Genomic DNA, 25,278 nt, shown 5'->3' on the forward strand with positions numbered 1-25,278 from the left:
CTGCATTTGTCACAGTAATTTTTTGGGGAAAAGATACTTTCCTGATTAAAACAGAAAGAAGTATTCAACATAACCTACCTTTCACCTCCCAGCTGAGAGGATAATGTAAGAAGTAGTCTACCTGCATGGATTGAAGAGACTACCATTTTTAATCATGATGTCAGTGTGGTGACACTTTTTTGCCATCACTATCTGTATTTAGTGATAAGAAGAAACAACAACACATCATAAAAATTCATTTGTTTTTTATTTGCCACACTGAAACAGTTCATCCTTCCAGTAAACCTTATAAGGTATTTCTGAGTCATGTTTTTAAGCATTGGGTCTTAGGTGTCCATCTGTGGCTAAGAAAATAAAAAATATGGCTTTCAGTCGAAAGCACAATTCATATTCTATTACAAAATATTTAATATAAAGCAGTTTTAATGGCTTGTTTCACATCAATCAGTGACATAAAATATAATGTGAAAAAGTCAAAGATAAATTATTTCAACTGCCAGTTTTCCTCATAGAAAACACATTCCAGATAATATTTAAAGTGGAGTGATGTATTTTTCAGTGATATGAAAGTTGCTCCCAGACCACACGACTTCTTCCCGCTGAAGCAGATCAAACTGAGGCAAACGGTGGATGTGACTGCATGTTTCTGGAGAAAATGTCTGTCTACAAGGCCGTGGAAAGACACACTTCACCCAACTGATACTGAGCTTTGGTCTGTGATTCAAAATGGTGGTTCTGGCCTTTGAAATTGAGCCTGTGGAATTCATGCGTGATGACTGACAGAGACTTCCCCTGGGTCTCAGGCAGAAAAAGGCCAACATACAGTGCAGAAAGCAGGCAGACCGCACCAAAAGGCACAAAGCAGTACTCACGCAGCCCGCTCTGTAAAGGGAAAACAACACGCTGTCAGTCATGAGTTTATCAAAAAATAACTAAAACCTTCATTTCAGTTCTATGTATCATAAACAACAGGATGAAAAATAAAGTCACAGGCATCCAGACAGGTAGCCCTCACCCCTCATTTCTTCAGTTTAACACTGAGATACATTATAAGTCAATAAGGCATCTAACTAAGTAAACATTTGAAATTTAAAAAAAAAAAAAAAGCTTAATGTTATTATGCTTGTTTCAAGTATCCATCCAGCCTATCCCAGCTGCCATAGGGTGAGAGTACAGGTCACCAGCCTGTCACAGAGCAACAGACAACCATTCACACCTATGGTCAATTTAGAATCACCAATTAACCTAACCCTAGTAACCAGTAGTTTCTTTGGACTGCGGGAGGAAACCGGAGTACTCAGAGAAAACCCACACAAACACAGGGAGAACATGCAAACTCCACACAAGGTGGATTCCAACCCAGACCTTCTAGCTGTGAGGCAGCAGTGCTAAGCACCATGCTGCTGTGCTGTCTGTTGCAAGTATATTGGCCTTTGCCAAATCAAATATGCGGATAAAGTGGATGACTTTACAAACCTGGGTTCAACCATCCAAAGGAACAGACACTTCAGACGAAAGGTGAAAAAGAAATTGCAGGTAGGGTGGAGTGGGTGGAGGTGACTGTCAGGGATGATTAGTGACAGCAGCAAAGGAAGGGAGAGGAAAGAGAAAGTTTACAAGATGGTAGAGACCTGTTATGATGTATGGTTTGGAGATGGTGGCACTAACAATGATGGAAGCAGAGCTGGAAGGGGCAGAGCTTTTCATAAATTTTCACTGGGAGTGACCAGGCTGGGCAAAATTAGAAATAAGTATATCAGAGAGACAACTCAGGTTGAGCAGTTTGGAGACAAAGTTAGAGAGGCAAGATTGAGATAGTTTGGATATACTGGGTAAAGGATGTTGAATATGAAACTGCTGGGGAGGAGGTAAAGAGGACGACCACAGAGAAGTTTTATAGATATAGTGAAGAAAGAGGGCATGCAGGGGCTTGGTGTGACAGAAGAGGATGCTAGGGATAAGGTGAGATGGTGGCAGATGACTCGCTGTGGTGTCCTCCCTGAGCTCCCTTTAGGGATCAGCCAGAAAAAGAAGAAGAAAATGGTGTTTCTTCTGCTTTCTGGTGATACAATTACATTTATTATTTTCCACATACTAAATGAACCATTAAAAGAGGGTTCTTGTACATTTTAGTAGTACACTTATATTGCTGGGCCTGCATATTTTAAAATTGATATATCACAGACCACAATATCATGACTGTTAGTCCTTATTTTGGCTTGAACTCCAAAAACACTGTTCCTACATTTATATGTTCACCCCTAGTCTCCATATCATACTTAAAAGTTCTCTCCAGAGCCACAGAGGGGGTTTTACATCTGTCTTCACAAGATGAATTGCTCTAATCAAGACTGAGTCTGAAGAATTCAAGTAGAATATTTCCATCATCCACCTGCAAGCTAAACTTCAAAACCACCAGTATCAGAACAAGATAAATTCCTATCTACTAGACAACTTTTCAGCACAAATGACATAGAACTCTAATATTGGAGGACAAGTGCTACAGTCTTATTTGACTTCTTGTTTTTTTATGCTGTGGTAGAGCTGGGGACACTACATAGACTCTATGTCATGCCAACAAAATACCAACAGTCACACTCAGAACTAACCTAGACTTCATCTTCAACATTCACTAACATGAAAACTGCTCATTCAGATAAACTAGTGTTTTATGCAGTGCCCAGTCTTGTCTTAATAATAATATTATAAGCATGCAACTCTGTCGTGCTTGTTTTGCCTCACTGCAGTTTTGTTCATTGGATGGATGCCTGGACAGATGGACAGACGCTGACTGAAGTGCGGATGTAGCAACAGACTGACTACTAAAAATGGGAAGATCATTCCAATGATGAACAGGTTGAGCCACATCATGGAGCCAGCAATCATGTAGGCTGCTGGCCGAGCTGTCTGATTGAAGATCTCTGTGGGAAGAACGCCAGTCACTCCAGCTGAGAAAAAAAACAAATGAAACAAAAAAAAATCATACTGATTAGATTTCTCAATAAAACAGCTGTATCATACTTTAACACACTACTGTAATGCTTCATATAGGAGTTTAAAATGATACAGTGCACAGTCACTTCACTTTAGTGTGATGAATAAAGGAAAGCAAACCCTAATGGTTCATTATGCCGCTGAGATTTTCTCACTGTCATCTAAACCGTGCACTGAGGAGACAGCTTCAGGCTTATTATACTAATGGTTGTGTTTAGAGCTCATTTAAACACTCTCAACACTCAACTTTAATGTAGCATTAGTAGCTAGTAAGATGCTGAAAACTGATTAAATGTAGCGAATATGTTGATCTAACTCAGTGGTTCTCAAATCCAGGCCTCGTGGCCCGGTGTCCTGCAGGTTTTAGATGTGTCTCTGCTTCAACACACCTGAGTCAAATATAGAAGTCATTAGCAGGACTCTGGAGAACTTGACTGCATACTGAGGAGGTAATTCAGCCATTTGATTCAGGTGTGTTTGATCAGGGACACATCTAAAACCTGCAGGACACTGGGCCACGAGGCCTGGATTTGAGAACCACTGATCTAACTGATTAAAATGTGTCAATATTAATACCTGATCACATTTCATTTTACACGTATGTTTGAGCAGTGAAACATTTTGAGTCTGTCACATGTAAAATCCTGGTAAAAGACTTACCCGGTCCCATGCCAAAGCTGAGAATGTAGGTGAAGACACAGGCCATGCTCAGGTATGACATCCAGGTTATACGGTCCTGGTTGCATACGGGGAAGAAAGCAGTGAGCAGCTCATAGTCAAGAACAATGTTATGCCTCATAGAATGACAATAGAGTTATGACAATAAGATGAATCTATAAAAATTCCACATCCAACACAAGTCACTCCCTACTTTTTCCCTCTATTCTTTATCCATTAAGTATTGTTCCACAGAAGAGTTAAATATCATCATGGGCCTGAATGCTAGTTCATAATGCCTCCCAGTGGTCTGACTGTGACACTGGTGTATTTTAGTTCTTTACCACTGGCTGTCGCACACTAATCATATTACTTAATAAAGCTCACTAACAAAAATGTGATAATAACTCACAGGATGTTTTTAGTCAGTCTGCTGAAACCTAGACTGACCTCTGACTCTAACCAGACCGTCCTACAATAACAATTTAATTTAACATTGTAAACACATATCTACCACAGATATGAAGTGATATTCACCTTTAAAGTGTAGGTACACACAATTTAGTCTATTGTGATTAATCTTATAGTAAACTGGTAATGTAAGATCATCACCTCAAAAGACAGAGCGATCGTGAAGACGACAGCCCAAAAGGTCATGAAGATGAAGCCTCCTGCCAGCATGAACCTCCGACCTTTGCGCTCTATCAGCAAGTTCTGAAAGTATGAAATGTGTTTCAGACTCAAATGATGTCAAATGATAACTCAGAAGTGTAAGTTAGGTAAGCAAGGTAACCAACATGCAGCAGTAGAATGAATGAATAATGGCAAATAACAGCAAATCATTCACTTAGTTTTTAAGGAAAGCATTGGTAATATCAAAGCAGAGCAAACATGCTCAGAATATAGCTGTAATATACTTTCTTTATTGTCCTGTTGCATGACCTAGTTTTGGCCACGCTTTAGCTATTGGGCAGGTGGCCTCACATTTGACTCCAGAATACTTTGGTATACAGAGGAGTTCATGGTTGACTCAGTGACTGCAAGGTGCCCAGGTCATGTGGCTGCAAAACAAGCTCAAAACATCACCCCTCCACCACCATGCTTGACACTTGGTACTAGGGGTTCGTGCTATTAATCTGTGTGTGGTTTTCCCCATCTGTCCAAAGGACATTGTTCCAGAAGTCTTGTGGTTTGTTTCGATGCAACTTTGCAAACCTAAGCTGTGCTGTCATGTTCTTTTATAGAGAGGAGAGACTTTCTCCTGGCAACCCTTCCAAACAAGCCATACTTGTTCAGTCTTTTTCCAATTGTACTCTCATGAACTTTAATATTTAAAGTTGCTAATTGCTAATTGAGGCACGTAGAGTGTAAGATGTAGCGCTTGTTTTGGGGGGGTTGCAGTTTCTATGAGCATCATACAGTCTGACCTTGGGATGAATTTGCCATAGCCTAGAAAGGTTATGGCATTGTATGAACACATGCCTGAATGCTCCAAACCAGCAAAACCTCTGCTTGTACAGAGGTGCTCTCACTTGCTAATTATCAGTCAAGAAAGTGCATTTGATTACCAGCACCTGGCTGCTACTCACCCTCTTAATTTGTAGGGAAACAGTAGAGGTATACTAAGTTTTTCACAGGACTTTATAGAGTCATGCATAAAGTTTCTTTTTCACATCATGTTCATTATTCAGCTTTAGAGCTGCTGGTTGCTGGATTTTGTTCCCCTAGAGTTACCTTCTGAGTCTCAAGCTAAAGTAAGCTAACTGCTTCATATTTATCTGCACAGATGCATGCTTCACATGCTATTCACCACTAGAAAGACATTCTTTCATATATTCATGTGCTTTTAAGTTGTAATGTGGAACAAAAAACACAAAAACAAAACAAGAGAACACAAATATTGTAGAAATTAGTCAAAAACTTGTTTAAAACTAAAAATTATATTGCTATTTATTAGGCAAATAACAAAGTAAATGAATATTTTTATATCCAAGTTTGAGCTGGCACACTGAACTTCTCTGAGAAGCCAGAAATTAATCAAGCAACACATTCAACCACTAAAACTATTTTTCCTGTTTAGGAATGCAAATAAATAACTGTAATTTGACATCTCAATAACAAAATAATCATAATAATAATAAACAGTTAATTTAAAATTTCATGGATAACAACAGTATTTATATTTTAGCATTAAATATATCATTTCAATAAAAGCTCTTGCGCATACTGGTGGATTAACCATTACAGAAACAAAAAAAAAAAGATTTTGGCAATTAGCAATACTGTTAATTTAGGACAGCTGTAAACCTTACAGTTGGCGGTGGTTTTATAAGTTTGTTAATACTGTATACAAAGCAGTTCACTCTGTGTTGTATGCCATCTTTCTGCCTGTATGACTGATTCTTGGCTTGATTCATGATTTTTATCAGTTGGGAATTCATTTTTCTAGATATTCTGATGCCACATGAATGGGCTATAAAATAAAGACATGGAATTGATGGTGTATTGAGGCAGAATTGTGCAAATATGGATGATTTTCTAAAATGTCAAACTATGCATTTAACCTAGTGTTTCTGAAACACCTCGCCTACCTCATTTCTTTAGGAGTTATTAAGGATCTAAGTTAAAGTTTACTTGAATAAAGGTAGCACAACTAACTCTTGTGTGTTTATTTTCTCTGCATGCACTGGCTCTGCACTCCACCAAAGAGGCCTATCCCACTGTTGGAGAACTAATACTTTAACCTGGCATCTTTGTATCCACTGAAAGATCATTCAGAGATACACAGAAAATACTTGTTTATCATAACTGTTTAGCAAATAAATAACTTTTTTTTTTTACTGTTTTTGTAGCTATTGAGGAAGCTGTGCACCCTCCTTAAAATAAGTTCTTTATCACACTTATGTAACATCATGTAAGTGTTCTTACTTAACAACTGCTTGTACACTACTAGGGGCTATTCTCAGTCTTTATCCTGCAGCCTTCATTACAGCTTTAAGAACAATGCAAACAGTCTCTCCTTGGACGTGGCTGTTACATAATGGGAGCTTTAATAATGAGTACTTACGCACATTATACAGGCTGTGAATTCACATGTCCCAGTGCCAATTGTGATATACTGGATTTTATCAGCTGGTATTCCAGCTTCTTTGAACACATATGATGCATAGAAGTAAATCTGCAAGAAGAACAGAAGATGCTAGGGCAGTGAAAATCATCATTTCTTTTTAATATGCTGTTTAATAAGTGTTTAATAAGCTGATTAAGCCAGTATTTGTACAAAGGTAATTGTGTTAATACCCACTGCCCTCTGTAAAACCTCAATCACATAGTTAAAAGCCTTGAAACGCATGATCATTTAGTTAGCATTTTTCTGGTGACACAGCATCTTGCTGCTCTGAAATTTAGTCTGTATGTGCGTTATGAAGGTTCATATGCTGGGAAAAAATATAAATTAACAAGCTCTTTAGGTAAAACACCAGGCATCACATATTATTCATTGAACAGTACAGTGACGCCTGATACTTAATCACCAGCATACATAATTAACGTGACATACACAAACACTAGGAAACCCATCCATGACATAAACTGTTGATGGATCATCTCAAATTTCTGATCAACCTTGTGGCCAAACAAAGATATAACACATTTCTGTACCTCAGGATCAGTTACAGCCATCCTGACACACCCTCAGAGCCACAACACACACACAAAACATCTCTCAGATCACAACTCTGATGCCATTTCTTCTTACCGAGTCATTGCCACAGAGCTGCATGGCACTGCTAATGATCATGACAGAGATGAGCTGCCAGCGTACAGACCGATCAGTAAAAAGCTCCCAGGGTCGGCTCGGCCTCATTCCTTTGGTTTTAGCCTGTTCCTGCAGGATCTCATCCAGCTCGCTGCTTTGGACCTCACAGCCTCGCAGACGTCTTAGAGCTGACCGGTGAAAAAACAAGCAAAGACATGCAGTTAGTGGGGTTAGGTTAATTGGTGATTCTAAATTGTCCATAGGTGTGAATGTGAGTGTGAATGGTCAACTGTCTCTGTCTTAGCCTTGCAACAGGCTGGTAACCTGTACAGCGTGTACCCTGTCTCTCGCCCTATGACACCTGGGATTGGATGGATGGATGGATGGATGGATGGATGGATGGATGGATGGATGGATGGATGGATGGATGGATGGATGGATGGATGGATGGATGGATGATTACTGCCTGATAACTAACTGTATGTGTCTTAAAAATGAAAAATGTGTCATGTAATTCCACGTGCTAAATTGACAGTGGTAGGGACTAGTTCAGAAGTGGTTAACATAATACAGTACCCACCATTAACACAAGCCTCCTTGTCCCCCCTGTCAATGAGCAGATATCTGGGACTCTCTGGGAACCATGGCAGGGTCAAGAGCTGAATGAGGCCAGGAATGGCATTACTGGCAAGAAGGTACTGCCAACACGGCTCACTGCCCAAAATCTCTCTTAAATAAATAATCCAGAGTGTTACTGTGGATATCTTTGAAATCTACTTAACACATTATTTGTTAAAAGATTATAGAGTGGACAAATATAAGCCACATGATAAACAAACCTGAGTCCAACCACCTGTCCTAACACGACACCGAATGCTGTAAAAACAGCTGATGACAAGGAGACAGCCCCTCTTAAGTGCTTTGGTGCACTTTCTCCAAAATACATAGGTTGCACATTCATGCTGATACCTGCAAAACAAAGTCTTTGTTGAATACTTATTTTTATTTTTATTGCGTCATATTTTGCTTAAATTGTTCTGTTATGATGCGAATGCCTGAGTTTACTTCAGTTCTCATTTGTTTGTGTCTGCTCTGCATATATATATATATATATATATATATATATATATATATATATATATATATATATATATATATATATATATATATATGTATATCTTACCAGCATTTATCCCAACCAGGACACGTGAGATTATGATCATCTCAAAAGATCTGGCGGCTCGACTCAGCAGTGCTAGGAGTGCAGCAGTCATGAGAAAAATGTTGTTCAACAGCAGGCATTTCTTCCTTAGGGAGAGCAGTGAAAACAGTTATTTGTAGTTGTAATTAATTGTTATTTTTATAAAACCACAGACTGATAGACCAGCTGTTTAGCCATATTGCAGGACTGCTATACAGGAAAATTTGTTCTATATCTGTGTCTGACTGTCACAGAAAACACCAGAAAGGCATAAACATTGTTACATATTTAGTTTCTATGAGGGATTTGTTGGCAATAAGAAAAAAAAAACTGCATTACACCAGTGTAATCCTTTAAAATCACTACAATAAAGATGCAGTAATCATTCATAATTGATATGTGTGTACAAAAGAAAATCAATACTCAAGTCACTTTATTTTCATCGTCATATGAATATGCAATACTGTGCAAAAGAATTGAGCCACCCCTCATTTCTTCATATTTTGCTTCCAGGGAACTAAACTTTGTCATTTTTTAAAGTCTTCTTGAGCAATAGTTCTCCAGACTTTCTTCTCCAGTCTTTCAAACTTTTTCTTTGGACATTGGTTGCTTTTTCATTCATTTTCAGTCCAGTTCTTGTATCTAAGCCACTTAACCCTGACCTATGAATCAGCATAAAAAGGCGCCTATCTCAAAGGATTAACCAGTGTTGCCGCTACACATAACAGGCAACTTAGCAAAGAACCCATTTTAAATTATCTTTATCTTTAGGCACTTTGCAGCCTGTTGTAGAAACATATAGTTTGTCCCAATGTTTTAGTTGAATATATGATAAATGCCAGGCATAATCAAACTGTTGGTTCCTGAAGACCACTTAAAAAAATTACATGAAAGCTTAAGAGAGTTCAGGCTGTGATGAAGAATAAAGGTGGTCATACTAAATATGGACTTTCAAGCTCAATAAAATTATACAGACTCTGGTTTTGCCTTAAATGCTGTATTTCCATTTATGTTTGCACAATTACTCACGGCAACTATTTACTGCACCTGGCAAAATATAAAGAAATGAGGACTGGCTCAAGACTTTTGCACATCACTGTATACACATGATTAAGGAAAGTAAATCTCTCATTTGGTCAGCAGGCTGATCATTTCCTCTCCGCCCCTTGCAGTCTCAATTTCTAAACTGTGCATGTACTTTAACTCATTTACCTAAAAGCAGCATGCTACATTACCTCCCAAAGCGTATGGTCATAGGCCCAGAAATAAGAGCTCCGGCAAACCCCCCCAGTGAGAAGATGGAGACAATGATAGTCCAGACCAGCGTCACCTGGTAGTCTTCCAACTGGATGTCCCATCGCTCTATGAATGTTTCATTGATGAAAGTTTGGATAAACTGTGAGAGAATAAAAAGGCAGCCAACTATTAAAGTGTCTCCAGGTTAACTAGATACAAACATGCAAACTGGCACTTCTTTGTTTGTATTCGTTTGTTCATGTTTTTTTACATTTTGGAGGTAAACCATAGTATAATTCCTGCCTTTAGCCAGTTATTATTTATTGGTTTAGTTGCTGATTAAAGCTTCTTCTCTTTATTCATTAGTGCAGCTGCTCGGCAATAACATAACTCTGCATCCAGAATCAGTTCCTATTAAAACTTAATGTGCTACAATGAGAATGGCTAATCACAGACATGAGTAACCCAATTCTTGTTAGTGCCAAATTACAGTGACCCAAATGTAAAATAACAAGCAACAGAAACCGGTTTTCATAAGTCATTAAGTATGATAGGTATTAAATGATCACACGTTCAGTGGATGAACCTTGTCAACTCTTTTTATAAACTATATGTAAACACATTTAAATGTATCACTAAAAAGTAACAGCAAGAAATCACTTCAAATACAAAAACTTACAGTTGTAGGAGCATTCATTATTGCAAGGTTGTATCCATACTGAAGAGTCCCCCCAATGGATGCAGATGCAATCATTAACACCAGTCTCAGAGGACTGCCCTGTTGATAGATAGATAGATAGATAGATAGATAGATAGATAGATAGATAGATAGATAGATAGATAGATAGATAGATAGATAGATAGATAGATAGATAGATAGATAGATAGATAGATAGATAGATAGATAGAAGTCTACTTTTGGAAACGTGCATTTTCCAGATCATAGTTGTTTTGTTGTTAAATTGTCTTAGAAAAATATATAGCATGTTAAGGATACAGTAAAATCACATTTAAAAACAAAAGTTCCTCACATTACCCTGCATGGTGTAACTGCTAAACAGTTGCCAAGTAATATGGCTGTTCTGCATAAAGCTTCTACAAATTAAGCAAGGAAAGTTTAAGCTCCAAGGCAGAGTATTTACTGAAATAGCCCAATTTGCCGAATTACCTTTTCTGCACCAGCACTAGACATTGTTGGTCAAAGGAAGTGGTAAAAGTGAGCAGATGAAGTCACAAACCAGATGTACACTACCCCGTACTCACAACATCAAGCACGCGCCTGCCGCGCGCATGTGGCAGCCTTTGGCCTGATTGGCTGATTGCAGTTTTGCAATCAGCAGGTTGGCTCACACGCACGCAGCCAGATAGATCACTGAGCTGATGTGTTACCAGAGGTCTTCAAATGTTACTGTAATAATTTACAGTCTTGTGGGTGAATGTGATAAGAATTAATGTAACTAGTGTTTTCAGTCAGTAATTAAGAACAACAGAAATGAGATCAGTGAAGTTTACCAACCACAGAGGAGTAACGTTCAGGTACAACGAGATACTCTTGATAGATTCTGGTATAATAAGTATAATATGTACGAAAGGATACATATCAATATCTTAAATATGAATAAATCATCTGTGTACAGATGCAATTTAGATTATTATTCCAGTATATAATTATGGATCATCACCGTTTCATGAAAAAAGCACTTGCACTGTCCCACTGTCCCACCTGAAAGCAATGATCTCTCAATACCCACCTTTTTGCCAGAGATGTAAGTCAATAAATAACCGTTAGCTATAACCGTTTTTTATTTTGAACTCTACATGACATAGCTAATTAATTACAGTATTTAAGAATCCATAACTTCCTTTGCAGGTACTCATATTACTTAAATTAACCTAGAGAAGTTGCTTTCCTGGTTAAACCAGCCTTGTTATATATATATATATATATATATATATATATATCATTATTATTATTAAGTAAAATCAGCTGTTTATGTCCAGCAGATGGCGCTAGTTTGACATGTTGCTGCTGTTCTCTGATTGTATTTCTCACTCACCAAATGAAAACATAAAGCTGCAGCTGATGCAGAGAGTTTTTCAGTCAAATTAAAACAAAAAGACAAATAAAAACAGCTTCCATTTATGAGATATATTTGCATCATCTTTAAAGGCACACTACAGGTGTAGTGCCGCCAAACCTGTCGGAGCAAGCTGACGTTTTTTTTCCAAGTGAGGAAAAAGAATATTCACATTTACCTAACGTGGTTATAATTCAGTCGCCACTAACGAGTATTTCAAGCCAATAAAGACAAATGATCAAAGCTGTCAAACTGATATTCACAGCCAGATTTACTAACGGTGTGCGCCAGCACAAAACCGTCCTCTGACGCTGAAAAACTACCGTTTTACACCTCAAAAAGTATATTTTATTTTGCGCCTGAAGTGGATGTCACAGTTACCGACAGGAGCGTTCATTTATTTGGAATGAGAAGAGATTTTATCACAACAAGTGCGTAATTGGTGCGGGTGGATTCCTCTGCCAGTTGTCTTGGTTGTAGCTCTTCAGACTACACACTGAATATTTAAAGCCAGTCCGAACATATGTCTGGTCCTCAACATTAATATTGATTTTTATTGAAATAGAGCAAAACGAAACATAAATAAAGTGACGAGAAGGAGAGAATTCATGTACAAGATGGATTTCAGGATTTGTATGTTAGTTGAATTTTATAGTGAACAGGGCGGTTTGTAGTTTTCCAGGCTTTAAGGCACATTTCTATAAAGAGATCAGTCTATAAAGAAACAATAAATAGCGCAAAAGCCTCTGCGTCTTTTCTCAGTGGTGCGCAAACCGAGCCTTGCGCGCAGTTACGCACGTGGCACAGTAAGGCACAGGACCTGACGTAATTGTTTTGTGTTCTTCTGCTCATCACTCAGGTCTGTCGTTGCGTAGCGGTTTTGGGTTTATACCACACCAATCCTGCCTCCGCATCAAAACGCATCAAATGCATCCAGAAAAAGACTGTCTCAGACCCCAAGGCCCCACAGAGTCTTCTTCAATTGCTGACACATACTGTTCGCACTTTTATCAAAAACGTGTCGATTTTCCTGGAGCTACATCAATTTGCGCCTTGTCAATAGGTCACCCGCATAACCTTACGCTCTCATCGGCGCATTTTTGTGGAGTCTAGTAAATCTGGCCCTTGAGGTATTTATTGATTAAGAAAGTCATCTATTTCATTAAAGAAAGGCATTTATTTATCTCAGCTGCTGAAGATAACTGGCCTTCTCTTGCTCCTTCTGTTTGATATAGCAATTAAGTAGTGATGTTATGATCATCCGTCAATATTTCATCAGAACATTCCTCTGTTAAAATTACTGCACTACGATATTTATACAAACTCAGAACTTCCTGTATGTCTTTCAAATGAAAAGCTCTCTACTGTTTCAGTGGGCGGAAATACTTAATTTCTTAACCAGGCTCTTATTCTGAAACACTTTTAGGATCTTGTGGAAAACGCAATACAGTTTTTACCTGTTGAGAAAAGTGTGTTTATTAATTCTCGTTTTTCTGCTGTACATAAGGGATAGAGAGAGTTACAACAAAAGTGAGAGCGCATCCAGAGAGGCAGAGAGATGTGAGGAACGTGAAGATGAAGCTGCGCACAGATGACTTTAAGACATATTCATAAAGTCAGTCCAACGTTTGGTCATATAGCTGACTAACGTATGGAAGCTTACCACTGTGGCTACATGGCATTAGAATCAACCGACAGCTCAACAGGAACGTGGGCGGGTATGGAGAGCTAAAGTGCCAAAAGCAAATGACTAAATTTTGGGGTGTTTTCCTCCGCCATTGCCACTTGCAATTTTGTACGAAAAAGCATTCTGGGATACCTGGATGCCCCAAGTCCACCTAAATACTAGTTGACCTGTGACATGTGGCATCAGTCCATTGTCTGGGGTCAGTCTGTCTTGATTTGGCATGCAGAGTAACCAGTCCAATGGGTCTGTTGAAAAGCAGCAGTGACAGTTTAAATTCTTTCGTGATTTACTGCAACACAGAAGGCTTGAAATAATTGAATAAATAGTAAAATAACTAAATGTGTTTTTACATAAAAATAATTTGCATTTTAAGTAATTATATGAATTAATGATACATTTAAGTAGTTAATTGTGTATTTAATAAATTATTTGTATTATTTATTTCCAATTTTACTTGATTAATAACACATTTAATTAATTATTTAAAGATGTATTCATTGATTTAATTATGGCACTTTTTACTGCAATGAATTAATGTCACATTTAAGTAATTATTTAATTATGAATTTATTTATTTGATGCATTTATTTCCAATTATAATTAATTCATGGCACATTTAATGAATTATTTACTGACATTTAGTTATTTCATTTTGGCACGTTTAGCCCTCCATAGTTGCTCTCCTGAAGTTAAACAAATAGCGCTACGTCAGCCAGATGTATGATTCATCCTCATACAGCAGATTTATTAACACACACACACACACACACACACACACACACACACACACACACACACACACACACACACACACACACACACACACACACACACACACACAAAAAAAAATCTAAAGTTCATTCTCCTGTAAAAACAGGATGCTTGTTGTTGCATCATATAATCATGATTCGATGAAGTTACAAGAGTGTTTTAACTGGATTGATTCCTGCTGATATCCTCTCTAAAGTGGTCATGCAGCAAGACAAGAAAACAAACAAAATAAGTCAAGGAGAATTTTTTTTGACAGTCGGATTCATGTAGGTCAATTTTAAGGATAAAAAAAAAAATACTCTAAATTTCCAACTCAGTTTCCTTTTAGTGTATCTGAGCACTTTTCCTAGAAAGCGTTTTCAGCTTTCTTGAACCTGATAACATGCTTGTTGGCACTGTTAGCAAAAGGTCGGGGAATCACTATAAACATCAGAAACTGTCCTCTGAGTTGTTTTTAAATATTCACCACACATATTATGGGATTGCGGCCAGTCACTGAAAAGATATTCTGGTCTGCACCAAACTGTTGGACAGATGAATGAACAGACGGAGCAGCAAACCCACAGGAAAACCCCAAGAAAGCCAAACAAGAAAACTTTTACTAATTTTGAAACCCAGTGATATAAATCAGGCAACACTGAGGCGAATAAATAAGTTTTATAGTCTCAAATCAAATATTCCCCCAAGGGTAATTTTGTACCCTAATTGGTCATTGATCAATTAGAGTATGTGACTTTAACTTTAAAAGCATTTAATAGATATTACTGGATATTATTATTTAAAGCATTTCTGTTTGTTACAGGATGTAACAGGAATGGACACAAGAGGTGGAGCAGGACACCTCTCTCACACTGTGAATCAGATTAAATATTATTACACAGAAACTGAGCTATTAACATAATCTTACATTTGGGCTAAGAATAGAATTAAAACAAAAATAGGTGTCATACTGAGGTCATAATGAGAAGGTTCCCCTCCTCCCTTTCTCGCTCTGTCTCTAATTGGTCAGCGCTGACAGGATTACACAGGAGTTTCCTCAATTGAACACAGTGAAATTAAACCGTCGGACATCCAGGAAGGAAAAGAAGAAGGGAAAGTCGATTACGATTAGTTTGCTACACCCAAAAAGAAACTGGGTTGATGTTATTTGACACTAGAGGACAGGTCAGCTGTGCGTTCGCCGGGTTAAATGTTGCCTCTGCTGATGGTCGCCGTTACGGCTGCTTCTCGTCCTGGAGTCCGAAACACTAATGACTGATGTGGCTTCTTAACACGCCCGCGTTTCAGTGAAGCTTGCCCGTCAGATTCTGCGGTTTGGAGCGCTGCTCGTCATGATGACTCGGATTTTCTGGGACACAATTTTACTCATTAGCGGTGAGTAGCGAGTGCTGTAGAAAAGCGATTCCAGTGTCAGCCACGCTTGCCAAATTATGTAAAACGTTTTGATAATTGTGGGGAGAAGGAAAAAAGTTATATGCCTGAATGTGAGATTGGGTTCCTCACTCTGTCCTTTTTGACTACATTATTTAATGTATTTAATGTTCACGTTAATTCAGTGAACAACTTTATTATTTGTAATGACAATAATTATATATTATTCTGTAGACTACATTTTAGGCTGACAGGGGACCGGGGGGAAAGGCAATCATATTTTTTATGATCGTTTGGTTTCAGTCATCACTTTAGACAAAAAGCCACAATGCCTCCATCTAGAAGCTATTTACAGTTTCCTGTTGTAATTGGATGTATTCACGGACCAGCTGTATTTTTAGTGCTTTCATGTCATCCTTTTAGTGGATGCTTGACCCTGTTACTATTGTGGGGTACTACTTACTCAATGAAGCATTGATATCACATTGAAGAGCGGGTCACATGATCATAATGGTGACTACTAGATTTAGCCTTCAGATTGTAATAAAAGTAGAATATGTGACACCTGGTTTTTCCTGTGGAAGGATATGGGAACTCATTTCTGCCCCTGAAAAGAAGGGGGGGGGGGGGTCATTTGTAAATCAAAATGTTGACTTAATACCTTGAATTTCAAGTTACTTTCTCAGATATTTCAGGTAGTAAGTTAAAATTTTGAATTATGGATGGCAAAAAATGTTTTTAGTGTCAGAAACAAGCTTGCACCGAGAGGAGGCAGGCACATTTCAAAAATATGACTTATATTTCTATAGGTACTTTTAGTATGTTTGTGGTGTCAATGGTGAGTTAACAGTGAAATCTTTGGTATTTTTGTTATTATATTAGTGCGGGGATTTTGGGGTTAATCTTACTTAAATTTGCACCCTACCTGCCCTACATTAAGAGCTGTTTATTTTTCTCTCTGCAGGTTCTCTCTTTACCTTTGGTGCAGGACACAGCAGTTCAGTAACTATTGAAGCCAATATTTCTATCAGCCTAAACTCCACTGTTCCTCCAAATGCCTCTAGTAGCAACTCTGGGACAACCAGCGGCAGAAGCACAACTCCAACATTTGCAACCACAACTAACATCCCTACAATTAAAAGTATGTCATGTTTTGTGAGGATGTATGGTCCAAGCTCATGATTGAGACATTTTCCTTGTGTTGCTTTCCTTTTATCCACTCTCTCTGTATCTGTAACCTTGTATATTAACAGGTTCCCTCTTTATAATTGGAACACGGCAGACAAATACAACAATTACTGATGCCACCATTTCTATCAATACCACTTCCTCTGCTGCTTCTAACACCTCATCAAGCAGCTCTCCAACAAACAGCAGCAGCATCGGCGCAAGTCTCATTGCAATCACCACTACCAACATCCACCCAGTTAAAAGTAAGTTTCAGTATATCTGGGTCACAAGCATATGAAGCTGCAGGAGGAAGTTCAGGGTCACTGCCAAGCCATCTATAGAAAATGGTCTATTACATTTCACATGATATTTCTGTTCATGGCAGCAGCCCCCCCCGGTCCACTCTCACCGCCATGTTTCCTAACAGTGCATCAACGTTATGTAGACAGTGTGGCGCGCACTGATAATTGATCCTCTTAGCGTGAGTCATGGAACAATTATGTTAAATTAAAGATTAGGGGCAGTGTATATGAGCAGTATATAATTAGCTATTTCACAAAAGCTGCACCTACAGTATTGAATTATCTGAAAAGCACAGTTCTTGCCTTAAAGGCTGTATTCATTCTCAATTTTACTCCAATTCGACTGTCAAAAATCACATGGAAAGAGAGACGGGTTTTCAGGCAGATGCCTGAGGCACAACAGAGGGCTTTCACAGAGTCTGAAAGAAGGAGACAATGCATGTAGGCTGCAGTCCAAAAGCCCATTTACCATTGGAATGGAGTGTGTGACGAAGGCTGTGATACAGCTATCTGTCTGGATGTTCATCCTCCTCATTCTGAATGCCACAAAGTGGCATCTGTTTTGGATGCTTGTGCCACATTCACTTTTGTTTGTGTCAGTAGTGTAGGAATTTGGTTGACTGTACTGCCTTCGTCATGTTTTGTCTCTGTGTCCATTTACTGGAATATTTTTGCCCAGTTGTTTTGTTTCAGTGAAAGCTGAGATTACTGCCTGATTTTAAAAAAGCTGCACTGAAGGCATTAATTTTTTTTTTTTTTTTTGTTAAGAACAATATAACCTTCAGGGATGGGCGCTCTCCTGAGTCCCAGTGAGACTAATGGGGAAAAGGGTTTTTGTTTGCATGGTCCCCCTGGGAGTTTTCAGTGACTTTCTTTACTGTAATTGTCCCTCCCAGGTACAACAAGAGATTTAAGCCACCACAATACGCAGCTGGGAACTATAGTCTGGCATCTGTGGCGTGGGTGTGTCAGCTGTGGGATGTCCTACATGTTGTTGTTTCAGGTCTTAGCAGGCTTAGACTACATTTAGATTTGTGATATCCACCTTTGTCATCTTGACTATTCTAAGTACAGGCACAGGGATTGGATACGATTTTCTAATCTTGGGTAAAATTTATATATTTACAGACCGTAAGGGAGAGAATTAAAATACTGAGCTCTTGTAGGTTGCTCATTTAACATCTGAACAGTAATATTAAGTAATCTAAATATTGGTAGGCATTTACACTCACCCAGCCACTTTCTTGGTTACACCTTGCTAATACCAGATTGGTCCACCTTTTGCCACTTCTGCATACCTGTTATAAGTGGTTGAGTTGCTGTTGCCTTCATATCATCTCAAAGCAGTCTGGCCATTCTCCTCTGACCTCTGACATCACCAACTATTTTCACCCAGAAAACTGCCGCTCACTGGATATTTTCTCTTCTTCTGACCATCTTCTGTAAACCCTAGAGATGGTTGTATAGGCTCAGATCAGCAGTTTCTGAAATACCCAGCAACAACCATGCCATGTTCAAAGTCACTTAAATCACCTTTCTTCCCCATTCTGCTTAATTTGAACTTCAGCAGGTCATCTCGACCATGTATTCATGTCTAAATGGACTGAGTTGCTGCTATGTGATACACCGATCAGGCATAACATTGTGACCACCTGCCTAATATTGTGTTGGTCCCCCCTTTTGCTGTCAAAACAGTCATGACCTGTCAAGGTATGGACTCCACTAGATCCCTGTAGATGTGTTGCAGGATATTCGCAACAGCTTCTTTAAGTCCTGTAAGTTGTGAGTTGGGGCCTTCATGGATCGGACTTGCTGGCCCAGCACATCCCACAGATGCTCAATTGGATTGAGAGCTGGGGAATTTGAAGGCCAAGTCAACACCTCAAACTCATTGTTATGCTCCTCAAACCACACTTACTTTGTGGCAGGGCGCATTATCCTGCTGAAAGTGGCCACAGCCATCAGGGAATGCCATTTCTATGAAGGGGTGTTCATAGTCTACAACAATGCTTAAGTATGTGGTGTGTTTCAAAGTAACATCCACATGGATGGCCTCCACCAGCTTGCCTTCTTTTCATAGTACATTCTTGGTGCCAGGTAAGTGACACACATGCACCCGGCCATCCATGTGATGTAAAAGAAAACGTGATTCATGAGACCATACCACTTTCTTCCATTGCTCCATAGTCCAATTCTGACGCTCATGTACCCGTTTTTGGTGCTTTCAGTGAGTGTCAGGGGTCAGCATGAGCACCCTGACTGGTGTGCAGCTATGCAGCCCCACACACAACAAACTGTGATGTACTGTGTGTTCTGACACCTCGCTTGCAGAACCAGCATTAACTTTTACATCAGTTTGCACTACAGTAGCTCGTCTGTTGGATCGGAAAACACGGGCCAACCTTTGTTCCCCACATGCATCAGTGAGCCTTGTCTGCCAATGACCCTGTGGCTGGTTCACCACTGTTCCTTCCTTGGACCACTTTTGAGAGATACTGACCACTGCAGACCAAGGATACCCCCACAAGAGCGTGGCCATTTTTCTTGCTTCTAACACATCAACTTTGAGGACAAAATGTTTACTTGCTCTCTAATATATCCCATCCACTAACCGATATCAGTGTTATCCACTTCACCAGTCAATGGTCATAATGTTATGGCTGATCGGTGTATATGTGTTAATGAGCAGTTGAACAGGTTTACCTAATAAAGTGGCTGGCAAGTGTACTTTCTACTGTACTCTCAAGAAGTAGCTACACTATCAGAGTTTCATTTTGGTTATTGGGTTCAGTGGGAAACAGTGCAAAAACACCATGCTAACTTTTAAACACCTACATGTTTCTTTGATAATATTATTAACATCAACAACATAAACAGTAACACCAACATTATCGTCTCAACAGAGTTTGTAGCAGCAGCAGTTCGGTCTCATTTCGATGACTGCCCAGACTCCCACCGGCACTTCTGCTTCCATGGCACATGCCGCTTCCTTATACTGGAGGCAACGCCTTCATGTGTGTAAGTCAGATTTATAGTTATAAAACACCACCTTTGCATTCTGTTTGATTCTCACATGAAAAAACAACACCTGTACCAATGAAGCTGAAACTGTGTTTGGATTTGAAGTTGACAGCACTGCAATCCTGTTAGTGTACAGCCTGCTTTTCAAAAGTGTTGGGACACTGATTAAAATGTAAATGGAAACAAGTATTTGAAAAACATTTAAACCTCACACTGAACTGAAAGTGGTACCAAGGCAATTTGTGAAATGTCATAATTGTTTGACAAATACATGATTTAATTTGAATTTTATGTCAGCAAGATGTTCTTAAAAAAATGCTGGGACATGTGAATATTAAATACTGTGTTTAATCGCTTCTGCTTTTAATAATAACTTGCATTTTGGGAGTGAGGAGACCACTTACAATTGTTCTGAAATTGAAATGTTTCCCTATTTTTGGTTGATCAGGTGCTCAAAATTCATCAGTGCGTCATTTTCTTATCTTGATTACGTGTGCTTTAGTCTTGATGGCAGAATTGAGTACGGTTTTTAAGCCTGGTCCTTTACATACAGCGAGTTCTTTGGACTCTCTGAATCTTTTAATTATGGCATGTACCATGAATGATGAAACCTCCCCAAATTTTGCAAAATGTTATGCTTAACTGTCAAACAGTTTGACACCCCCCTCTCCCCAATCTTTACAGCTGAAAGACTCAGCCTTGCCAGCTCATAATCCTAATTATTTGTGAGATTTTCCACCAGGTGTTCAGGGTTTTTTTAATGTTTATGTTAAGACTTTTTTTTTTTTTTTTTTATTGTTGGTTTTGTTTGTTTGTTTGGTTTTTTTTGGGGGGGGGGGGGGGGTTGTCTTGTTTTTTTGGTGACTAGAAATAATTCGAGTTTTCAAATCATTTACTACACATCAAGTTAATTCTAGTGCTGTTCCGTGTACCTGATTGATTTTTGCTGCCATTTATTGTTGAATGCAAATCTGTGTTTTTAAATTGTTTCACAAAGTGCATTCTGATGTCTGTGCTTTCATTATGATTCATCAGATACTGGATTAAAAAAAAAAAGCTTTAATTTTACAACTACAACTGTTGTAACTTTCCATTGTGGCCAACATTTAATCATCCAGATTTTCTGTGTTGCAGGTGCCATCCAGGCTTTGTCGGGATGAGATGTGAGCATGCAGACCTCCTTGCTGTGGTTGCAACCAATCACAGGCAACAGACCATGGCCACAGTGCTGGTGCTGTGTGTGATTGGGTGTGTTCTCATCATGGTATTGTGTACAGTCTTACAGTAAGTTACATGCATATATTGCACTATAAATAACAGATTCACTGGGTTCATAGCTGACAAACCATGCAGCATTTACCATAATAAACACGCAGCCCTGTAAGAGCAGTACATCTTTATTTAAAATATGGAGTGAAATTGATACCACAGTGAGTTTGCATGGCGCCATTTTCTTTCAGCTGCTGGTGGAGGCAGGACTGTCGCAGGCGGAGCCACGCGCATCACTATGTTACAGAAAAGCACGGCATGTCATGCTATCCATCTGAGAGTGGTACTTGTCTTTACTTTCTTATCGCAAAGTGCATTATTAATGTCATAGTTCCACTTACACGCTGCGGGGGATGCAGTATCCATTAGATGAACATGAGAGAATGGAAGCTGAGAGCAGTAAAGAGTGTGGACATTTAATACGGGCTTTCTGCATTTGCTGTGTTTAGGCAGAGAGTGTACAATCATACGTTTGGATGTGATACAGATAAATGGCATTTCTCTGTCCATGATTGCGGTTAAAAATTTCTTGTGTAGACATTTTTCTTGTCACCAAAAGTATGTCTGTTTCTCAGTACTATCCAACATCTGTCTGTGACTCAGTCATTGGTTCTTAACTTAAGTATGAGCTCTTCAAACAGGCCACAGGGAATTTTGCCTGTTATTCCCAGAAGCAGCCAGACATTGAGGATTTTAGTAAGAAGCTGTTGGGAATATTTTGAGTCACAGATTAGTCCACACTACAGTGACCATATTCATGGCTGGTGTAATTGGACAGCAATGCAGTTACAAGGTACAATCACAAAGATCCACAACTCTGGTCATAAAAAACTGTGTCATAATGTTTTTAAACAAATTTTTTGATCTTTCCTCATTAATTTGATCCTCTGAATACTGAATAGACAATTCCTTAAAAATTCTTGATGCCCTTGTTGGAAACAAACTTTTATAATTTGTTTTATTGTCTGCCTTTCAGTGGTTTGAGGGAACATTTCGCTTGAACGTGAGCTCTTCACATCATGCTGTGTTTAATCTTCATCTGCCTGGCTCTCAAACCCCGGTGGATTGCATCCAAAGTGGTACAACAGGCCAGAAGGGAAGCATTAATACAGTATCTTCTGTGTGACTGAGGTAGGCCTTCTTCATGTGGGAGGTTAAACGTTCCATTTCCCCTCCCTGATAACTGGGACTTTTTGGACTTCAACAATCTAGGGATGTGTTTACTTTGCTCTTTGATTCTCTGGAAATGCACTCCGAACTGCAGCAAGCAGCTTGAACCTCTGAGAATGAAGCTGCCGTCAAATCCTGCATGAGAGAGCGAACTCTGTGTCCTGATTTACAGTTTGTGGCTGGTCTAGAGGACATGGGGATTTATCTACAAGGCCATTAATCATCCTGTGTGGATGCTGAATAGGAAAGCTGTGAGACAAGAATAATTCATTTACTTGAGTCACATGTCCCCAATTCCTATTTTTGTCTTTTAATATCTTTGCACGTTTTTGAAAACTATAAGCACAAAGGACCTTTTTAATAATTTCTGGTGTGGGGAAACTGGTGCTTTACCATGTTTTAGTCTGTTTTTAAGGAAGAAACTCACTTCACTTGACAGAAGTAGGAATTGTTAGTTGGACTCACTGAACATTGATTCCCTGGTCTTAAATTAGCAAGTATACACAAAGACTGCAGCTTTAAATTATTCCAGTAGTGTTTTGATGACACTCTCAAAGCTGAAGCTGAAATGGTTTTCAGTTTCTTTGAAGGGGGGAAGGAAAAAAAAATGTGTGCATGCATCAGAGGTGTTTTTTTTTTTTTTTTGTTTGTTTTTTTTTTTTTAAATTTGCAAACTATAACTCTACCAACACATGAGAGCCACTTTTTATCTTATGGGTACCTTTCCAAAATTACTTTTTTGCAAGCTTGTTCACTACTTATTTAAAAAAAAAAAAAAAAAAAAAAAAAAAAAAAACCGCACTCACTGCACAATGCAGACAACAAATGCATCCATGTATGAGAGATGCCAAATACAGCTGTTTCTAACTCTGCCTGAACGAGCACTGATGGGAGGAAGCACGCGGTTTGTACACATCCCCTAAGCATGCATGCACTTAAATCACAGGTTTTATTTTTTAAGCACAAAATAGAAGAGTGGCGTGTTATAGCAATGCTCCTAAGAGGGGGGGGGGGAGCCTCTGAAGTTTAAAATGATTATTTTTGAAATTTCTTGAAAATTTCACTTTATTGGTGAGGGAATCAATGACAAATTGACACTATTATAAAGCATATGTATGTGCTTTGTGTGTTCATTGTGAATGTGATGGTGTTTCTATGCCAAAAGCCTCAGAGTGGATGATAAACTTGTCTTTGTTTACAGTATTTCATGTTTGCATTGGCAGATTTTGCATGTCTATTATAGGATTGATTTGTAAATATCCAAAACAGATATATTTGGGGGAGTCATGGAGTGAAAACATCCCACTGTTGATCTTCTTTCATTATCCCTTTACTGTGTCACTTATTGTGGCACAATTGGAAAGCCTCAATTATTTGTTTTCCAATGAAGAATTAAACCTAAGTGCATGTCTGTGTGTCTTTTTACTATGTGTCTCTAAGTTGCTGTGCCATCTGTCGAGTCTCTTATTTGATTCCTTGCGTGACCTTCTTTTCACTTGTGAATCTTTTTTTTTTTTTTTTGTTTTCTCCTCTTGAAATATCCTAATTTTCTGACGCTCCTCTATTTTTCTCTTCTTCTGAATATTTCAAGATGCAGAAATGCCAACACGAAACCCTGAACCCCAGGCACATTTGAACAAAGAGCTGAACTCTTGAGTGCTTTTATGGCTGAAGGAAATGTTTCGTTCAGCTTCCCCTATATAGCCATTCAGGCTTTTTTTTTTTTTTAATTTATTTGTCTTTTATTTCATAGAATCTATACCTATTAACATTAAAACATTCATCCGCTACATGAGGCTGCTTCCCAAGCTGACATACTTGCGTTTTTGTATGTCACTGGATTGATATCTTCCCTCATAACATGCTGCACCTCCTCTGCTCTTCCCTTTTGGCTCTCTGCATGAGAGGCTTCATTTTGTTTTTGCAATCCCATTATGCCTGCAATTGGATTTCTGCGGAGCCCTTTAGAGCCGTCTGGCTGAGCTACTAAACCAGCTTTGAATTAAGCAGCTCTTGCGGATGCCTCCCTAAAGATATACAATACCCTTCAACATACAGTCGGACGGGGAAAGAAATTCACTGGAAGCAACTCAAAGAAAGTGAAATTACGACTCGGGGAAAAATAATATATGGTGATTCATGTTTCATGTACACAGTGGAAGGCAGGTTGTTTTTTTTTTTAAATTCTGAACTCTGACACTCATCCAAATAAGATTTAATCCGTATTCTATATAAGAGGCTGAAGCTTCTGCTTTTTTTCCAAAAGCGCCTCTTCTGGTTCTTTTGATCCTCAGCCCAGCATTCCCAGTATCTGCCCCTGACCAGATGGTTTCAAATCAGTACTAACAAAGGTATTAGGGATAAGCAACCCTGTCTTGTCCCCCTCACTAAGCACTGAAAAATATCATTAGGGATGATCAAAGCTTATTAGCTTCTGTTAAACAGTTGGCTTGCAAATAACCTTTAAAGAAATGTAACCGTGCGCTGATAGTTGATCCTGAGCAGAAACTGAGAGCATGCAGGCAACTTTCAGGACACTTTATTTTATAGCAAGACTCCTGTTGTGATGTTTCAGTTGATGCTTAGATGTTTGC

At 38.8% G+C, this 25,278-nt stretch overlaps 2 protein-coding genes across 2 annotated transcripts; one reads left to right on the top strand and one right to left on the bottom strand.

Moving 5' to 3' along the window:
- Nucleotides 1–515: 515 nt before the first annotated feature.
- slc2a11a (solute carrier family 2 member 11a) lies at nucleotides 516–11,037 on the bottom strand. The gene is made up of 12 exons (XM_030730034.1): nucleotides 11,014–11,037; nucleotides 10,525–10,623; nucleotides 9,845–10,005; nucleotides 8,592–8,716; nucleotides 8,248–8,377; nucleotides 7,989–8,137; nucleotides 7,409–7,596; nucleotides 6,719–6,829; nucleotides 4,264–4,365; nucleotides 3,655–3,730; nucleotides 2,821–2,948; nucleotides 516–882 (listed from the first exon to the last, which is right to left on the bottom strand). Exons 1-12 carry the CDS (start codon nucleotides 11,035–11,037, stop codon nucleotides 664–666), a joined length of 1,512 nt encoding a protein of 503 aa, XP_030585894.1. The 3' UTR covers nucleotides 516–663.
- A 4,418-nt stretch (nucleotides 11,038–15,455) lies between these two features.
- tgfa (transforming growth factor, alpha) lies at nucleotides 15,456–23,329 on the top strand. The gene is made up of 7 exons (XM_030729818.1): nucleotides 15,456–15,755; nucleotides 16,717–16,893; nucleotides 17,006–17,185; nucleotides 20,128–20,242; nucleotides 21,380–21,529; nucleotides 21,706–21,797; nucleotides 22,491–23,329. The coding sequence occupies exons 1-7, from the start codon at nucleotides 15,713–15,715 to the stop codon at nucleotides 22,496–22,498; spliced, it is 765 nt and encodes a 254-aa protein (XP_030585678.1). The 5' UTR covers nucleotides 15,456–15,712; the 3' UTR covers nucleotides 22,499–23,329.
- The last annotated feature ends 1,949 nt before the right edge of the window (nucleotides 23,330–25,278 follow it).

The sequence above is a fragment of the Archocentrus centrarchus genome, chromosome 5 (genome assembly GCF_007364275.1).
Source record: "Archocentrus centrarchus isolate MPI-CPG fArcCen1 chromosome 5, fArcCen1, whole genome shotgun sequence".
Classification (NCBI taxonomy): Eukaryota; Metazoa; Chordata; class Actinopteri; order Cichliformes; family Cichlidae; genus Archocentrus; species Archocentrus centrarchus.